The sequence below is a fragment of the Mus caroli genome, unplaced genomic scaffold (genome assembly GCF_978045245.1).
Source record: "Mus caroli unplaced genomic scaffold, Mus_caroli_1 scaffold_4, whole genome shotgun sequence".
Lineage (NCBI taxonomy): Eukaryota > Metazoa > Chordata > Mammalia > Rodentia > Muridae > Mus > Mus caroli.
The window spans coordinates 111,261,396-111,280,244 of NW_028227259.1; the positions used below are offsets into that span (position 1 = coordinate 111,261,396).

Here is an 18,849-nt window from a genome sequence, read left to right on the forward strand (position 1 = left end):
CCCACTATGCAGACCAGACTAGCCTTGAACTTATAGAAATCCACCTGCCTCAGCCTTCCAGGTGCTGGGGTTAAAGGCAGGTGCCACTACACCCATCTCTGGATCCTTTTTTTTTTGTTTTGTTTTGTTTTTTTTTTTTAATCTAGTCTATTTGTCTTTAGGAAATTGATGCCATTAATATTTAATTATTGAAAGACATGCATTAATTCCTTTCATTTTGCTGATTTGTGTTGTTTGGTGATTTCCTATCCTTTATTTATTTAATGACGGTTCCTGGTGGTTTTTCTTCCTATAACCTTATAGATGTGTTTGTTTCTCTATATCTAGAGAATTCCTTTAAGTATCTTATAAAGTGCTGTCTTAGTGGCATAGAGTTTTTTAGTTTGTTTTCATTGTAGAAAGTCTATCAATTATGACAGACAGTTTTTCTAGATATAGTAATCTGTACTCTCAGTTAGTAACTTTAAGAGAGTGAAATGATTCATTTCATGCCCTCTCACTTAAAATTCTATTGAGAAACCTGCTATTATTATAATAGGCTTATTTTTTTTCCTTTGGTTTTTTTTTTTTTGACTGTTCTTTTTTTTTTTGAATTAGGTATTTTCTTCATTTACATTTCCAGTGCTATCCCAAACGTCCCCCATACCATCCCCCAGACTCCCCCTCCCACTCCACTTCTTGGCCCTGGCGTTCCCCTATACTGAGGCATATAAAGTTTGCATGACCAATGGGCCTCTCTTTCCACTGATGGCCGACTAGGCCATCTTCTGATACATATGCAGCTAGAGACACGAGCTCTGGGGGGTACTGGTTAGTTCATATTGTTGTTCCACCTATAGGGTTGCAGACCCCTTTAGCTCCTCCATTGGGGGCCCTGTGATCCATCCAATAGCTCACTGTGAGCATCCACTTCTGTGTTTGCTAGGCCCTGGCATAGTCTCACAAGAGACTGCTATATAAGGGTCCTTTCAATAAAATCTTGCTAGTGTATGCAATGGTATCAGCGTTTGGAAGCTGATTATGGGATGGATCCCCAGATACGGCAGTCTCTAGATGGTCCTTCCTTTCGTCTCAGCTCCAAACTTTGTCTCTGTAACTCCTTACATGGGTATTTTGTACCCTGTTCTAATGAGGAATGAAGTATCCACACTTTGGTCTTCCTTCCTCTTGATTTTCTTGTGTTTTGCAAATTGTATCTTCCATATTCTAAGTTTCTGGGCTAATATCCACTTATCAGTGAGTGCATATCATGTGAGTTCTTTTGTGATTGGGTTACCTCACTCAGGATGATACCCTCCAGATCCATCCATTTGCCTAGAAATTTCATAAATTCATTCTTTTTAATAGCTGAGTAGTACTCCATTGTGTAAATGTACCACATTTCTGTATCCATTCCTCTGTTGAGGGACATCTGGATTCTTTCCAGCTTCTGGCTATTATAATTAAGGCTGCTATGAACATAGTGGAGCATGTGTCCTTCTTACCAGTTGGAACATCTTCTGGATATATGCCCAGGAGAAGTATTTCAGGATCCTCCGGTAGTACTATGTCCAATTTTCTGAGGAACCGCCAGACTGATTTCCAGAGTGGTTGTACAAGCTTGCAATCCCACCAACAATGGAAGAGTGTTTCTCTTTCTCCACATCCTTGCCAGCATCTGCTGTCACCTGAATTTTTGATCTTAGCCATTCTGACTGGTGTGATGTGGAATCTCAGGGTTGTTTTGATTTGCATTTCTCTGATGATTAAGGATGCTGAACATTTTTTCAGGTGCTTCTCAGCCATTCCATATTTCTCATGTGAGAATTCTTTGTTCAGATCTGAGCCCCATTTTTTAATGGGGTTATTTGATTTTTTGGAGTCCACCTTCTTGAGTTCTTTATATATATTGGATATTAGTCCCCTCTCTGATTTAGGATTGGTAAAGATCCTTTCCCAATCTGTTGGTGGCCTTTTAGTCTTATTGACAGTGTCTTTTGCCTTGCAGAAGCTTTGCAATTTTATAAGGTCCCATTTGTCGATTCTCGATCTTAAAGCACAAGCCATTGCTGTTCTATTCAGGAATTTTTCCCCTGTGCCCGTATCTTTGAGGCTTTTCCCCACTTTCTCCTCTATAAGTTTCACTGTCTCTGGTTTTATGTGGAGTTCCTTAATCCACTTAGATTTGACCTTAGTACAAGGAGATAGGAATGGATCAATTCGAATTCTTCTACATGATAACCGACAGTTGTGCCAGCACCATTTGTTGAAAATGCTGTCTTTTTTCCACTGGATGGTTTTAGCTCCCTTGTCGAAGATCAAGTGACCATAGGTGTGTGGGTTCATTTCTGGGTCTTCAATTCTATTCCATTGATCTACTTGTCTGTCACTATACCAGTACCATGCGGTTTTTTTTTTTTTTTTTTTATCACAATTGCTCTGTAGTAAAGCTTTAGGTCAGGAATGGTGATTCCACCAGAGGTTCTTTTATCCTTGAGAAGAGTTTTTGCTATCCTAGGTTTTTTGTTATTCCAGATGAATTTGCACATTGCCCTTTCTAATTCATTGAAGAATTGAGTTGGAATTTTGATGGGGATTGCATTGAATCTGTAGATTGCTTTTGGCAAGATAGCCATTTTTACTATATTGATCCTGCCAATCCATGAGCATAGGAGATCTTTCCATCTTCTGAGATCTTCTTTAATTTCTTTCTTCAGAGACTTGAAGTTCTTATCATACAGATCTTTCACTTCCTTAGTTAGAGTCATGCCAAGGTATTTTATATTATTTGTGACTATTTAGAAGGGTGTTGTTTCCCTAATTTCTTTCTCAGCCTGTTTATCCTTTGTGTAGAGAAAGGCCATTGACTTGAGTTAATTTTATATCCAGCTACTTCACCGAAGCTGTTTATCAGGTTCAGGAGTTCTCTGGTGAAATTTTTAGGGTCACTTATATATACTATCGTATCATCTGCAAACAGTGATATTTTGACTTCCTCCTTTCCAATTTATATCCCCTTAATGTCCTTTTGTTGTCGAATTGCTCTGGCTAGGACTTCAAGTACAATGTTGAATAGATAGGGAGAAAGTGGGCAGCCTTGTCTAGTCCCTGATTTTAGTGGGAATGCTTCCAGCTTCTCGTCATTTACTTTGATGTTGGCTAATGGCCTGCTGTAGATTGATTTTATCATTTTTAGGTATGGACTTTGAATTCCTGATCTTTCCAAGACTTTTATCATGAATGGGTATTGGATTTTGTCAAATGCTTTCCCAGCATCTAACGAGATGATCATGTGGTTTTTGTCTTTAAGTTTGTTTATATAGTGGATTACATTGATGGATTTCCTTATATTAAACCATCCCTGCATCCCTGGAATGAAACCTACTTGGTCAGGATGGATGATGGTTTTGATGTGTTCTTGGATTCAGATAGTGAGAATTTTATTGAGTACTTTTGCATCGATATTCATAAGGGAAATTGGTCTGAAGTTCTCTATCTTTGTTGGGTCTTTCTGTGGTTTAGGTATCAGAGTAATTGTGGCTTCATAGAATGAACTGGGTAGAGTACCTTCTGCTTCAATTTTGAGGAATAGTTTGTGAAGAACTGGAATTAGATCTTCTTTGAAGGTCTGATAGAACTCTGCACTAAACCCATCTGGTCCTGGGCTTTTTTTGGTTGGGAGACTATTAATGACTGCTTCTATTTCTTTGGGGATATAGGACTGTTTAGGTCATTAATCTGATCCTGATTTAACTTTGGTACCTGATATCTGTCTAGAAATTTGTCCATTTCATCCAGGTTTTCCAGTTTTGTCGAGTATAGCCTTGTCTAGAAGGATGTGATGGTGTTTTGGATTTCTTCAGGATCTGTTGTTATGTCTCCTTTTCATTTCTGATTTTGTTAATTAGGATGCTGTCCCTGTGCCCTCTAGTGAGTCTGCCTAGGGTTTATCTGTCTTGTTGATTTTCTCAAAGAACCAGCTCCTCATTTGGTTGATTCTTTGAATAGTTCTTCTTGTTTCCACTTAGTTGATTATGCCCCTGAGTTTGATTATTTCCTGCCGTCTACTCCTCTTGGGTGAATTTGTTCCTTTTGTTCTAGAGCTTTTAGGTGTGTTGTCAAGCTGCTTGTGTGTGCTCTCTCTAATTTCTTTTTGGAGGCACTCAGAGCTATGAGGTTTCCTCTTAGAAATGCTTTCATTGTGTCCCATAAGTTTGGGTATTTTGTGGCTTCATTTTCATTAAACTCTAAAAAGTCTTTAATTTCTTTCTTTATTCCTTCCTTGACCAAGGTATCATTGAGGAGAGTGTTGTTCAGTTTCCATGTGAATGTTGACTTTCTATTATTTATATTGTTATTGAAAATCAGCCTTAGTCCATGGTGATCTGATAGGATTAATGGGACAATTTCAATATTTTTGTATCTGTTGAGGCCTGTTTTGTGACCAATTATATTGTCAATTTTGGAGAAGGTACCATGAGGTGCTGAGAAGAATGTATATCCTTTAATTTTAGGATAAAATGTTCTTTAGATATCTGTTAAATCCATTTGTTTCATAACTTCTGTTAGTTTCACTGTGTCCCTGTTTAGTTTCTGTTTCCACGATCTGTCCATTGATGAAAGTGGTGTGTTGAAGTCTCCCACTATTATTGTGTGAGGTGCAATGTGTGCTTTGAGCTTTAGTAAAGTTTCTTTAATGAATGTGGCTGCCCTTGCATTTGAAGCATAGATATTCAGAATTGAGAGTTCCTCTTGGAGGATTTTACCATTGATGAGTATGAAGTGTCCCTCCTTGTCTTTTTTGATAACTTTGGGCTGGAAGTCGATTTTATTCGACATTAGAATGGCTACTCCAGCTTGTTTCTTCAGACCATCTGCTTGCAAAATTGTTTTCCAGCCTTTCATTCTCAGGTAGTGTCTGTCTTTTTCCCTGAGATGGGTTTCCTGTAAGCAGCAAAATGTTGGGTCCTGTTTGTGTAGCCAGTATGTTAGTCTATGTCTTTTTATTGGGAAATTGAGTCCATTGATATTAAGAGATATTAAGGAAAAGTAATTGTTGCTTCCTATTATTTTTGTTGTTAGAGTTGGCATTCTTTTCTTGTGCCTGTCTTCTTTTAGGTTTGTTGAAGGATTACTTTCTTGCTGTTTCTAGGGTGTAGTTTCTGTCCTTGTATTCATCTACTCCTATTATCCATAGGTTTGGTCTTCTCATTGTGTCCTGGATTTTCTGGATGTTTTGAGTTAGGATCTTTTTGCATTTTGCATTGTCTTTGATTGTTGTGCCGATATTCCCTATGGAATCTTCTGCACCTGAGAGTCTCTCTTCCATCTCTTGTATTCTGTTCCTGATGCTTGCATCTGTGGTTCCAGATTTCTTTCCTAGGGTTTCTATCTCCAGCTTTGCCTCACTTTGGGTTTTCTTTATTGTGTCCACTTCCCTTTTTAGGTCTAGTATGGTTTTGTTCATTTCCATCACCTGTTTGGATGTGTTTTCCTCTTTTTCTTTAAGGACTTGTAAGTCTTTCGAAGTGTTCTCCTGTATTTCTTTAAGTGAGTTATTAAAGTCCTTCTTGATGTCCTCTACCATCCTCATGAGATATGCTTTTAAATCTGGGTCTAGCTTTTCGGGTGTGTTGGGTTGCCCAGAACTGGGAGAGGTGGGAGTGCTGTGTTCTGATGATGGTGAGTGGTCTTGGTTTTTGTTAGTAAGATTCTTACGTTTGCCTTTCGCCATCTGATTATCTCTGGAGTAGTTGTTATAGTTGTCTCTAGTTAGAGATTGTTCCTCTTGTGATTCTGTTAGCCTCTATCAGCAGACATGGGAAACTAGCTCTCTCCTCTGAGTTTCAGTGGTCAGAGCACTCTCTGCAGGCAAGCTCTCCTCTTACAGGGAAGGTGCACAGATATCTGGCGTTAGAACCTCCCTCCTGGCAGAAGATGAAGGCCTGAAACAGGACCTGTCCCAGAAGCTGTGTTGCTTCGGCCTGTCACAGAAGCTGTTAGCTCTAGTCCACACTCCCACCTCCACAGACTAGTCTTGGAGGGATCCAGGAACCAAGATGGCTCCCCCAGGTGCTCCGGCAAAGCCCTCCTGGGCAGGGCAGACACCTGTCCTCTGGCAGAGAAGGTGCTCCAATGTCTGGAGCCCGAAATGGGGTCTGTCTCAGAAGCTGTCCTCTAGGGACCTTGGGGGTGTCTGCCAACTCTGCGTCCAGGTGACCAAGTGCTGGTGCAGACCGGAAGGGACTTGTGACCCTGGTCAGGCCGAGTTTCCTGCTTCTCTAATGCTGTCTCAGGTCCCACGTGATTGGATTGGAACAGAAGTTTTGTTCCACTCACCACTGGTTCTAAGATCGTGTGTAGAGTCCTCTAGGGGACCTTGGGGTGTCTACAGACTCTGTGCCCAAGGTGACCCAGTGCTGGCGCTGACCGGAAGGGACTTGTGATTTATTTGTTTTTATAGTTAATGGTTTGCATATAATATGGCACAGGAAGCCAAAGCACAACCTCAATATGAAAATACAGTAATAATCACTTAAATAACAATCTCTTCAACTCTGATCCTTTTAGGAAATAGAAAAATACTGGTAGTCCTGTGTGTATTAAGATAAAAGCTACTGCAGTGTGAATGGCAGAGAAAAACAAGTGATTAGACAAAGAACTACAGGAGGTAAAGTAAACAAGGACAGGTAACAAATCTGACCTGAAAGTTTCCCTCTCTAAGTACCAGCTTCCACGTTATCAGAAGGTGCCATGCAAACTCCCACAGGAGGGATGCGACCAACAGTTATACCCAGCTGTGACACCTGTGAACCACAACAATGACCAGCATGGCATGATAACCTAGGGGTGTAGCTGTGGCCTCACATTTGTTGCATGTCTCACATCTCTAGCTGGTTGTAAGACCCACTCACCAGAAGAGAAATCATGCTGTTACAGGAAACCTAACCAACTACCCAGAGCTAGTGAAGTCATGGCTATTAGAGGAGAACCTGCAACTGCCACCTTACTAAACCAGCATAACCCCTGACACCTAGTCACAGCATCTTATGTCCACACATCAGTGTAGTCCTCACTCTTCATCAAGAAACCTTCTCTTTGCAACAGTCTGAGACATTACAGAAAAGTACAACTAATCATGAGTTGTGGAGTCTAGTTCCCATGGCTACATCTACAAAACACTTCTAAACCTAAGTCTCAGAGAATGCTGTGGAACTGGGGTGAGAAAAGACTGTGAGAGCCAGAGGATCAGGGAGTTTGTTGTGATATTGTGTTTCCTAGGAAGATCAGACCAGTATGAGTGCTGAAACATGAGCTGAACAAGGATGACAACACATGTGAACAGGGATTTGGGGGTAAAGATGCCCAAGAGGCCTCAGTCCTATAATAAGAACTACAGGCAACCAAGGAATGCTAAGGATGGGACAAATAGTCTTCCTTGGGAAGAGCACACCAACTGGTTATCCAATATCAAATGGTCAACCATGAAAATACATACAAGTAACATAATCAAACTCAACAGTTTGCACTTATGTATTTAGGAACATACATGTATATGCATATATGTACATAACAACATTTAATGAAAATAGAGTCTATGCTTTTAAAAGAGAATAAGGATGTGTCTAAGTTAGTGTTTTACTGCTGTGAACAGGCCCAATGACCAAGGCAGCTCTTAAGGACAACATTTAATTGGAGCTGGCTTACAGGTTCAGCCTATTATCAAGGCTAGAACATAGAAGTATGTAGGCAGGCATGGTGCAGGAGGAGCTGAGAGTTCTACATCTTTATCTGAAGGCTGCTAGCAGAATACTCACTTCCAGACAGCTAGGACTAGGATATTAAGGGCCACACCCACAGTGACACACCTACTCCAACAAGGCCACACCTCCTAACAGTGCCACTCCCTGGCCCAAGCATCACAGGTTTAGAGGGAGAAAAGAAAGAGGAAATGACATTATTATAATCTCAAAAAAAAGAGAGAAAAAATTTTTACAAAGAAATACAATCAGAAGTGTAACCTAAAATAATCCCAGTTCTCAGGAGGCTAAGGCATAGAAACTCCCAAAACCAAGAGATTGGCCTGCTAATGTAAGATTTGTTTGTTTTCAAGTCGTTTTTCTCAGGTATGTTAACAGCAGTAGGAAGCTAACACATGTGAGAACATATAATATACATACTTAGTTTCTGCCCCTGCTGGCTTGTCACTTTACTGTTAATCTATTCATCTTCTAATTTATGAAAAGGGTCATTTTGGAGTGTAGCCTAAATATATTATTTAGAACCAAGCATGGCAGAATATGCCTTTAAAGCCAGTGATGAGGAGGTAAAGGCAAGATTTCTGTACTTTTGAGCTCAAGCTGGTCTACATAGTGAGTTCCATTTTACCTAGACCTGCATAATGAGATCCTGTCTCAAAATAAAACCAACAGTATACATATGTATGAATGAATGAATGAATGAATGAATGAATGTATGCATATGTACACAGACTTACGGCTAACTAGAAGTGGGTTTAGCATTGTTTTATTTTTGTTTTCAGCTTTAACTTTCAGTATGGCTAATTATTAGTTAGACATAACCCACCTAAACAAAAGCTGAAATTCCTCAGAAAATTTTAAGTATTAAAGATTACTGATAAGAAAAGCTTGAGAATCTTTGCTCTACCAATAACTGTTGTTAAAATAACTGTCACATTACAAAACATTTAGTGAGTTAGTTTTAGTTATCCACTATCTGTACCATCGCTGTAAATGTTAAGCTCCTGAGGGAAAGGACATATGGTTCCTGAGTGGAATCCCAGGCCTGATTCTCATATAAACATGCCTTGTTACTCTCCCTCTCATCTACATCCTAGTATATTTCTTTTCAGTGTACACCTAATATTTAGATTAGATTACTGAGTATTGTTTAACTTATTAGTTACCTTTTTTTGAATGCTGATGTGCCCTGTCTGTCTTCTGCCACATCATGTAATTTTGTATCACCAGGACTCTTTGAAGATGGACTCTTAGCACCCATGTGATTTTTATATTTCTGAGAAGAACCATACATCAGCTTCCCAGCTACATGTGACATGTCATTGTTATTTGATCCTCCTAAATTTAGGTAATCCTGTTCATGTACATTACAGGAAAAATGGAATTTTTGTGTTGGTGAAATACAATTTGTGTCTTCATTAATGATCTTCAAGTTTGATGTTAACATTCTTGGCATCTTTCCTTTCCCTAGGGGAAAAGAAATATACTAATTATTAGTTATTACATGTTCTTCATGGAAACAAATTTTCTAAATAATGATAAAATTTTTTCAATTACACATTTCTAAAGAGAGCTAGTGACATGGTTTAGTGGGTAAAAATATTTGTTGTCAAGCCTGAAAACCTGAGTTCTATTCCCAGAACCCACGTGGTAAAGAAGATAACTGATTCCTACAAGTTGTTCTCTGACTACACAAACAGTGACAGCACCCACCCCATACACGGACATACTAAGTAACTGTAACAGAATTAAAATATGCAAACATATAAAGTATGAGTTATAATAAAACATTAAAGTTTCGAATATTACAAGAACCATGCACTGAGCATGCTTGTCTCGGGAGACTGTTTTCTAGTATGGGGAATGACACAGGCCCTCCTGTGTGCTAAGCACATGCTCTGCTATATCACTAGCCTGACAATGCTAAACATTATCTCAAACTATAGATAATCTACTGAATCTTGTTTTTTTTTTTTTTGTTTTGTTTTTTTTTTTTTTTTTTTGGTTTTTTCGAGACAGGGTTTCTCTGTGTAGCCCTGGCTGTCCTGGCACTCACTTTGTAGACCAGGCTGGCCTTGAACTCAGAAATCCGCCTGCCTCTGCCTCCCGAGTGCTGGGATTAAAGGCGTGCGCCACCACGCCCGGCTGAATCTTGTTTTTTTCACTGAATACACTTCAGAATTTGGCTTTCTGAAAACTTTACCATTGTAAAGAACAAGGCACATGCGTGGTAGTGACTATGCACTAGGTAAATGTGTACAAACAAATGTGTGGTAGTGACTATGCACTAGGTAAATGTGTACAAACACATGTGTGGTAGTGATTATGCACTAGGTAAATTTGTACAAACACATGTGTGGTAGTGACTATGCACTAGGTAAATGTGTACAAACACATGTATGGTAGTGATTATGCACTAGGTAAATGTGTACAAACACATGTGTGGTAGTAATTATGCACTAGGTAAATGTACATGTTTGTAAGAAGGTGAATGTTTAGATCTTGAGATTTGATAGGCATATACAAATCTTTGACTTTTATTCTATTAAAAAAGGAATTAATAGTTTAATATGTCAGATTTTTATGCTGCCATAAACTGCATGAGTTTGGCTTCACAAGAAATATGACAATTTACCTAATAGCTTATAACTTTCCATTTCTTCCTCTAACTCTTGAATATCTGGAATTTCTGAAATCAGTGGAGCAGGAGGGAGAAACCAATCCAGTGATTTTTCCTTAACTGGAAAGCTATATAAAATATAAAATGTGAGTATATGTTAATAAGGAAGGTCTATCAAAAAACATTTATTTATTAAACACTACTTGGGTGCAAACTCTTAGACAAACATCCCATAGACAAACTTTCTGTCATGGTTTTGCTTTATCCCTGTGTGTCAATGCTCTCAATATCATTTCCATGTGTCACAGGACTGATGACACTGCCACAGAGGAACACTACCTAAATGATGGCTAAAACTCCTCTTCATCTTCTTCTCAAACTGTAGAATTTAAACTACTGTATAAAACAGATTACTTGTGACACACCTCACCTATAATCATGGGTTATCAACAACCAGCATGTAAATGTGTTACTATGTTCTAGATTATTCCTATACCTATTAAAATTAATACTCTAACAGAAGTATTTTTGGTCTATAACTATTCATAAATCACAGAAAATCCAAGACAATCACAGAAACTGACAATTTCTTAAAGGCTACAATAACTTGTTGCTCCAAGTGGGTACCTTTACCCTCCTTGTCCTTTAGCTGTGACTCTGTTAATGATACTGCTTAAAGTTTTCTTTTCTAATCAAAGTTTCTTTTGTTTTATTACTACAAAAAATACGTAGGGATACAGGAAATGTAACTGAGAAGAAAGAGCACCATATATCATTACTGCCTAGTCCCAGTGTTGGTAGTAGCAGTTGCTGCTGCTACTGCCTCTGTTTCCTCCTTCCTTCTCTTCCTCCTCTTCCCCCTCTTTAAATGTAGGAGGCTAAGCTTTCTGAAGTGACAGTCTTACTTTTCTACCTCTTATAACCTAGCACATACCTACTCTGCCCATATTTTCCAATAAAAAACTATGGTACATTATCTATGTTTGACAAACTGCCTAACAATAGGCAGAACATTTGAAAGTAAGGATGATATCAAAGGCTCTCAGGAATATATGCCAGAATGGGTCATAAGATTCGGTACATAGTCCTACTTGTAAGTATAGGATTAACTTCTGAGGACCCCATATACAAGTTTCCAAAGGTCCTCTCCTACTAGAGTCTCTCAGGCACATTGAATTCCCTATGTCATGACCTGAGACAAGATACATGAAGTGTTACCAAGGAATAAAGCTTGTTAGGGATTCAGTCCACAGGGTTTTAACTGAAGACTAATCACATAAGTACCCCTAACTGACACATGAATTCCAGATTCCAGAGGAGAAGCAGGTTTTCAGCCTGAGTCATATTACTGGTATAAACACTTTCTGCACAGTAAGCCACTATTATAGTTAATGGTGGGGAACTTCCTGAAGGCTAAGTTCTTAGACTCTAGTCAAAGGCAAATCCTGCAGGCAGACCTTTGTAAGTATAGTGCCTCCTTTTGCACAGGAACAATTTCAGAAAAAATCTAAGAAGATAATGAGTTACAAGCTGACATCTAGCTCTATTACTCAGTCTCCTCACAAAATTAAATTATCCTTATGGTTTTTTTTCCTACAGGTACCATCTCCTAACCACCAAAACCCAAACAGTACAATATTTTCTACTTACTACATACAGACATACATTGGGTCTTCCCAAATCTCCCTTACAATAATTCTTAAATGAAACATTTCTTTACATTTCTACTGTTCTTGTTCTAACCAAAGCTTCTTTTCAATCAGTCTAGGTCCCTGCCCAAGATATGATGCTGCCCTCCTTCAGAGTGAGTCTTCCTATCTCAACTAAGCCTTATGAAAATCCCTTGAAGGCATCCTCATAGACCAATCTAATCTAGACAATCCCTCACTCGGTTTCCTTTCTCAGGCTATTCAAAACTGTGTCAACCTAACAAAACGAATCAGTCCAATGTCCACATAGGCCCATGTGTTAAAGGCTTGCTTTGGTTAGGAGAATGTGAAACTTTCATAGGTAAAAGTCCCAGGTGTAAGTTTGTTCACTAAGGTGTGGATCTGAAGAAATACTGAGAGACTGGCCTCTCCCTGTCCCTTTGTGCTCCTCCTGTCACAGGTGACGTTTACTCTATTCTATCATCCCCCCAGGACACACTATCCTTCCACAGTCCTAAAGCAACAGGTCAAGAGACCACAGCTTCCAGCTGTGGGCCAAATACCTCTTTCAGTTTTAAAAATTATTACCTAAGATGTTTCTAACAGTAATGAATGATGACTAACACAACAGTAAATAGAGAATACATTCTGTGCCTCTTCTTTCTGTTCAAAGATATTTCCTTTATTTTGCTTGGAACTTTGTCCTGCCTCACTCTCATACCCACATATGGATGTTCTACTATTCATTCATTCATTCATTCATTCATTCATCAATTTGTAATTTTTATTGATACCATATACCAGGTACTGTTTCAGGCAATAGGCTTTACATTCATCTAACACCCAGAACAAATCCTACACTTCCTAAGATATCTCCATAGGTTCTCAAAGATTGTCTTCTTTCTTTCTTTGTACAGACTCCATAATAATTCTCATGGCCCTTGTGCAATATGTATACATAGACAGATAATAGATAAAAACAAGGAAAGAAATAGATAAACCTGATAATCCATCTTGAGTGTGAACACCTCCGGGCTTTATTTCTACTTAAGTCAGCAGGACTTAGTATAATGCTTCTTACACTTAAGTATGTTGTTCAAGAAATGCTCGATAATTTAATTCCTTAGTTTTTAAAATATAAACAACATCCAATATTCTTATTCAAATATTTAACATAAAAACAATTTACCCACAATTAACTTTTCTGGTTTATGTCTCACTGCTTCTGTTTTATGAATCTCATACTCTAGGCAATCTTTACAGACGGTCTCCTGAAAGTACTGTGAACTATCCTAGCTCCATCCTTGCTTGTTTGCTGTAGTATTCTGGCATCAGGACTTACTTTCTTACTGCTGAAAGAAAGATCGAAGCCCTGAAAGCATCCTAAAGCCCTCCCTTAACATGAGAAGCCTAGGTGATCTCCCACATCTGAAAGTTCATTGCACAGATACACCTGTCATTTCCTTTGAACATGTTTTGATTTTGGAATTAGTCAACATTTTTTAAAAGATTTATTTATTTTATGTATATGAGTACACACTGTAGCTGTATAGGTAGTTGTGAGCCTTCATCTGGTTGTTGGGAATTTAATTTAGGACCTCTGCTTGCTCTGGTCTGCTTGCTCAGCCCCACTCGCTCCAACCCAAAGATTTATTTATTTGTTTATTTACAGTGTAAGTACACTGTAGCTGTCTTCAGACGCACCAGAAGAGGGCGTTAGAGCTCATTACGGATGTTACAGATGGTTGTGAGTCACCATGTGGTTGCTGGGATTTGAACTCAGGACCTTCAGAAGAACAATCAGTGCTCTTGCTCGCTGAGCCATCTCACCAGCCCCTAGTCAACTAATGGCCTATTCACACGTGTGTATTCAATCTTGACCATGGCTTTAATAGTTGAAGTAAAAGGGCTTTTCAGTCTTTTTTTAAATCCTTTTCAGTGCCCAAACAATATTTGATATTTGAATGAGTAAAAAAAATTTAAATGTTTTAACAAGGCAAAAAAACAGAAAATTTAGAAGAGAGCAATCCACACATGAGAAACATCTGACTGACTTGCACTCCCTGCTGCTGTGGCCTTTGGCATTAATCTTCATTCCTACCTTCACTGAGCGTGTCATCACACCTGGCCTCCAGCACAGCGCTGGCCCACTCTGTCTCCCTTCTCAGCCTGAGCTATTCGATCATTACTTCTAGTATTTATCTTGGCCTTAATCTGACAAATCAGGTATGGAAGCAAACAAAACAAAATCTATTTTCAAACTATAACATTTTAAATAATAAACTTCAGTTACTCCATTACGTTTGAATTCTATGTTTTCTGAACATAAAACTGAAATATCAATCTGTTCACTTTTTATTTATTTTAGGTTATCAGAGGGAACAATTAAAGGTCCTTAGAATTATAAAACTGAAAGTGGTGCATTAATAGGTAAGGCTTACTTACTTTTCAGTTTCATCTGGGCTACTGAAAAACGAATTATCCATGGAAAAGAAGCAATCGTCTGGCTTCGGCATTGTTGAAAAACAGACCTTGTCTGAAATCTATAATTTAAAAAAAATGTGGTTTATATTTGTTTACAGGTATCTAAAATATAATTTCTAGAAAAGTGTATCAAAATCACTAATTTTCCAGAATGCTTTCTTGAATATAGTCACAGACAATTCTTTGAACTCTGTCTTCTGTAAATGTCTAAATGCCTTAGCAATGGAGTGTACTCTTCTCTGTTCATTCCTGTGTTCCCCACAGGTCTTTCTCTTAAAATTGTAGCAAAGCTTAGAACATACTTCTCTTCCTCACCTAGCAAATTCCACTCCATCCTTCAGTGTGTGGATCCCCATGGTTAAAAGCATACCTTGCTCCTTTTTCATTTAAATTATCCAACCCCACTGCACATCAAAATATATCTTGTTTTTCTAAATTCTGAAGCATAATGAAGTGTTCTCTAGGCCAAAGAATGAAATTAGATGGACAAATCATAAAAAAAAACATTTCCATTCCTTACGTGATAGATGATACACCGCAAACTTGTCCTCAGAACAGAAACTAAAAGTTTAACAACCACAAGAGCACCATCTCATGGCAACAAGCCCATTACCAAGTTAGAATATGTCACCAGTATTAGAGACTTCTCTAATAAAGACAAAAAACACATGCAGGAGTGATCTGGGTAGGAAGGCTACATCGAGAGCACCTCTTGATAAATGCACAGGAGAGAGGCTAAATTCTGCATCCACTTCAGGGTGCTTCTTATAAACCAGAATATTGTGGGCTTTCACTGTTTTAGTTATTTGGTCTACCACCCCATATTTATTTATCTTTCTCTTCTCAATGTCTTCCCTTCTTAATTTCCCAGTCTCCCCTCCATGAGCACCCCACTCCATCCCTCCTCCCCTCTGCCTCTGTGAGTGAGCTCTCCCACCCAGCCACCCAATCCCACTCCTTCTCTAGGGAATCAAGCCTCCACAGGACCAGTGCCTCCCCTCCCACTGATGCCTGACAAGATAGTCTCTGATACATATGGAGCAGGGCCACAGACCAGCCCATGCATGCTCTTTGGTTGGTGGCTTAGTCCCTGGGGCTCTGAGGGAGTCTGGTTAGTTGGTACATTGTTCTTGTTTTCTTAACCATCCAGTCACCAACAAAAAGAAACAGCAAAAACTAAAACAAGTAAATATAGTCTATAAATGTATAAAACAATTTGACTACCAGATAAACAGGTCGCAGTGTGGACTCTAAAAATACTTGGGGCGATATCACTTACAGAATTTTGCACTATATTTCTGTATTACACGGTGAGACCTGTTTTTTGTTTGTTTGTTTGTTTTTTTGTTTTTTGTGGATGTAGCCCATACTGACCTTGGCTGAGACTGGCCTTAAATTGATCCTCCTGCCTCCACCTTTCCAGGGCTGGACTATAAGCTTGTAACACTATGCTAGGCTCTGAAATAAGAACTTTGTGACAAATTTAGAATATCTAAACCTTAAACTTTAATTAAAAAGTTATCACCTTACATCAAAATGTAACAACGTATTTCTGACAACCTTAGTATCTTAATCTCTATGATCTTTTACTTGTTGTATAAAAGTACTGGACAGCGGGTTCCTTATAATTTTTGCATCTGAAAACATACTTAGAAGCGAGTGGATCACAACAGCAACCTCAACACCTGGGAGGTGGAAGACGAAGCTAGGCAGGGATAGCCTAGGCTATAGAGCGAGGACCTGTCTCAAACAAACAACTGAGTACTTATGTCAGAAGCGCACATGTCCACGCGTAACTACCGTGCAGAGGCCCAGGCCCAGCGCGACCACGCACCACAACTGAGCGCGAGGGGAGGACAGCGGACTGGAGAACAGTCCGCAGTGCGGGGCAGACAGGCCCGGCGCGCTCCGGGCGGGAGGCTGAGGCGACGCGCATGCGCGCCCTCCCCGCCGCGCCTCCGAACCCCCCACCACACTGTGCGCCTCAGGCCTCAGGCCGCGCTCCCTGACGGGAATGCGTGGGAGCCGCCCGCTCGCTCGCCCGCTCGCCCGCAGAGGGCGCCCGAGGCCCCGCTGCCCGGCCGGGTGGTCCACACCCCACACATCCCCTCCCCTTACCTCGCACTTCCCTCCCCGTCACGCGCCTCCTTCCCCACCTCCCCCCCCCCCGGGCACGCGCTTCCCCACCCACCCACCCTACCTCCCTCCTCTCCCCGGCCCCGCCACTGCTCGCTCACCGAGCCCCACACGCGCCCACGCGAGGCGCGCGTCCCGCCCAGGCCACAGCCACCTGCCCGGGGGGCGCTGAGTCGAGCGCCGATTTACCCACCCTTCGAACGCCCCCCAAGCCCGGCTTAGTCAAACGCCTAAGAATGGATCGGCAGCCCCCAGTCCCCTTCCCAGCCCAACTGTTTCCCTCAGAGATGTGTGGTTGGTTTTGATGGGCTTACCGCTAATCATTAAATAAATATCTTACCTTGGGGGTCCTCTACCGCCAGGCATTAGCTAGGCCGTAGCCCTGGAACCTCCATTTTCTTCCTACCTAAGTGTCTAATTTAAAATGGCACCCATTAGGTCACTGTTGAGCTACAAGACTGAGTTTAAACAGTCTACCCAGAGAGGTCAGGAAATACATCTGATGTAAATATTTGATACCAAACATCAATTATTTATTTCCAGAGCGTGCCTATGCCTGGCCCCCAGCTCTTCTTTCTACACTCTATTTCCTTAAGCAGACGTTGACATTGTGTTTCGTTGTTTAACTGTATGATTAGAAAAAGTGTATGCTTAAAAACTTCAAACAGATCTCTGCTGTATTTTGAAGTATCTATTGTTATTTAGCATATATATATATATATAAAGCATATATATATATATAAAGCATATATATATAAAGCATATATATATACAAAGCATACAAAGTGCTTTTTTTTTTCTATTGACGTTACTCTCAAGTGGCAACTTTGCCCGCCATACAAGTCATCTGCACAGATCGCATAAAACACAGCAGCCTCTGAGCAATTCTGAGGCTTGTTAATGTTTTATTTCCCACAAGTGAGCACCCAAGCCATGATAGGCTCTGAATTTTCCCTTCCACAGAGCTTGCCGGCACACCACAGGTCCTGGCTTCTTGGCCTCTGACAGAACTAAGCTCTGCTGCTGGGAAGTCTCTCTCCAAGAGGTAGGAACTGTGATGCAAACGTGCTCACCTCGGTACTCAGTGCAGAGGCAGAGCTGAATAACCCCTTCAAACCACAAAACTAATGTTTAGGTCTCACTTATAAACAGCTCACTTCTGGCAAATTTTACATCCTAATTTCTGGGTTCTGAAATAGAGTAAAATCTTAAGCCAAGGAAATAATTTGAACTCGTTTATTATACTGCGAGTTCTATAATAGTTAATTTTCTTAAGATTTAAAAATTAGGACCTGGAGAGATGGCTCAGTAGTTAGGAGCACTAACTGCTCTTCCAGAGAGCCTAAGTTTGATTCCCAACACCCCTGGGATGGCTCACAACTGTCTGTGGCTCCACTTCAAGAGAATCCTGTGCCCTTTTCTGACCTCTGCACATGATGCACAGATGTAGGCAGAAAGCCCTTGCACATAAAATAATAAAAGGAAAGAGTAGACCTGGGCAGAACCAGGGGATCCGCGTTACCCATCTGCTCCTCTTGCTGTTTCCCTGGAGCAAAACTCAGCAGGTAATACCTTCCATTTTGGGTGAGTCATGCTATAAGGACCGGTGACGACTAGCACAGGAAAATAGGAAAGCTAGGGAGCTTAAGGCTTAAAGAATATTTAAAAACACACGCTGGGGGAAGGAGATCTAGCAGTCTATAATGCAGAGAAGAAAAGGCTCAGGAAATAGCTGGCTCCTTTCCCATCTTTAAGGGACTCTTGAGCAGTATAAATTATTCTTTGGCTGTGCTTTCATACGCATGGTTTCAGCAGGCAGATGCAGAGTCAGGGTCAAAACCTCTGCTGAATAAGAAGAGACTGCAGCCAGGAAAAGTAGTGAACAAGGCCTTTCTAATTTTTTTATCATAAAATTTATGGATAAATAATTTATGTACCCTGAACTGTACCCAGTTAAAATATACAACTCAATCAGTCTTAACAGTTTTGTGTGTGTGTATTTTTTTTTTCAAGAAGTTATCACCGTAATAGAAACAGCACAGAACATTTTCAGGACCCCACCCCCACTCCCACCCGCCTTCACCCCCTCCCCCATCCTCCTTTCCTTTAGTCAATTGCCCTGTCTGCCCTCGGCCTCAGGCAAAGACTGATCTGCTCTTTATCTATAAGGGGCACTTTGCACTCTCGATCAATGGAATCTATATCTTGCATCTGGTTTCTT

General features: G+C 40.3%; 1 protein-coding gene across 1 annotated transcript in view; it reads right to left on the reverse strand.

Annotated features, from left to right (window-relative positions):
• The window catches only part of Hfm1 (helicase for meiosis 1), a 101,228-nt gene extending 84,201 nt beyond the window's left edge, over positions 1–17,027 (reverse strand). Inside the window, exons 1-4 of the mRNA XM_085836978.1 lie at positions 16,969–17,027; positions 14,454–14,551; positions 10,375–10,487; positions 8,906–9,206 (exon numbers count right to left, since the gene is read on the reverse strand). Coding sequence (XP_085693104.1) covers positions 8,906–9,206; positions 10,375–10,487; positions 14,454–14,524 — 485 coding nt within the window. The 5' untranslated portion in view covers positions 14,525–14,551; positions 16,969–17,027. The remainder of the gene's footprint in view (positions 1–8,905; positions 9,207–10,374; positions 10,488–14,453; positions 14,552–16,968) is intronic.
• Between the last annotated feature and the right edge of the window lie 1,822 nt (positions 17,028–18,849).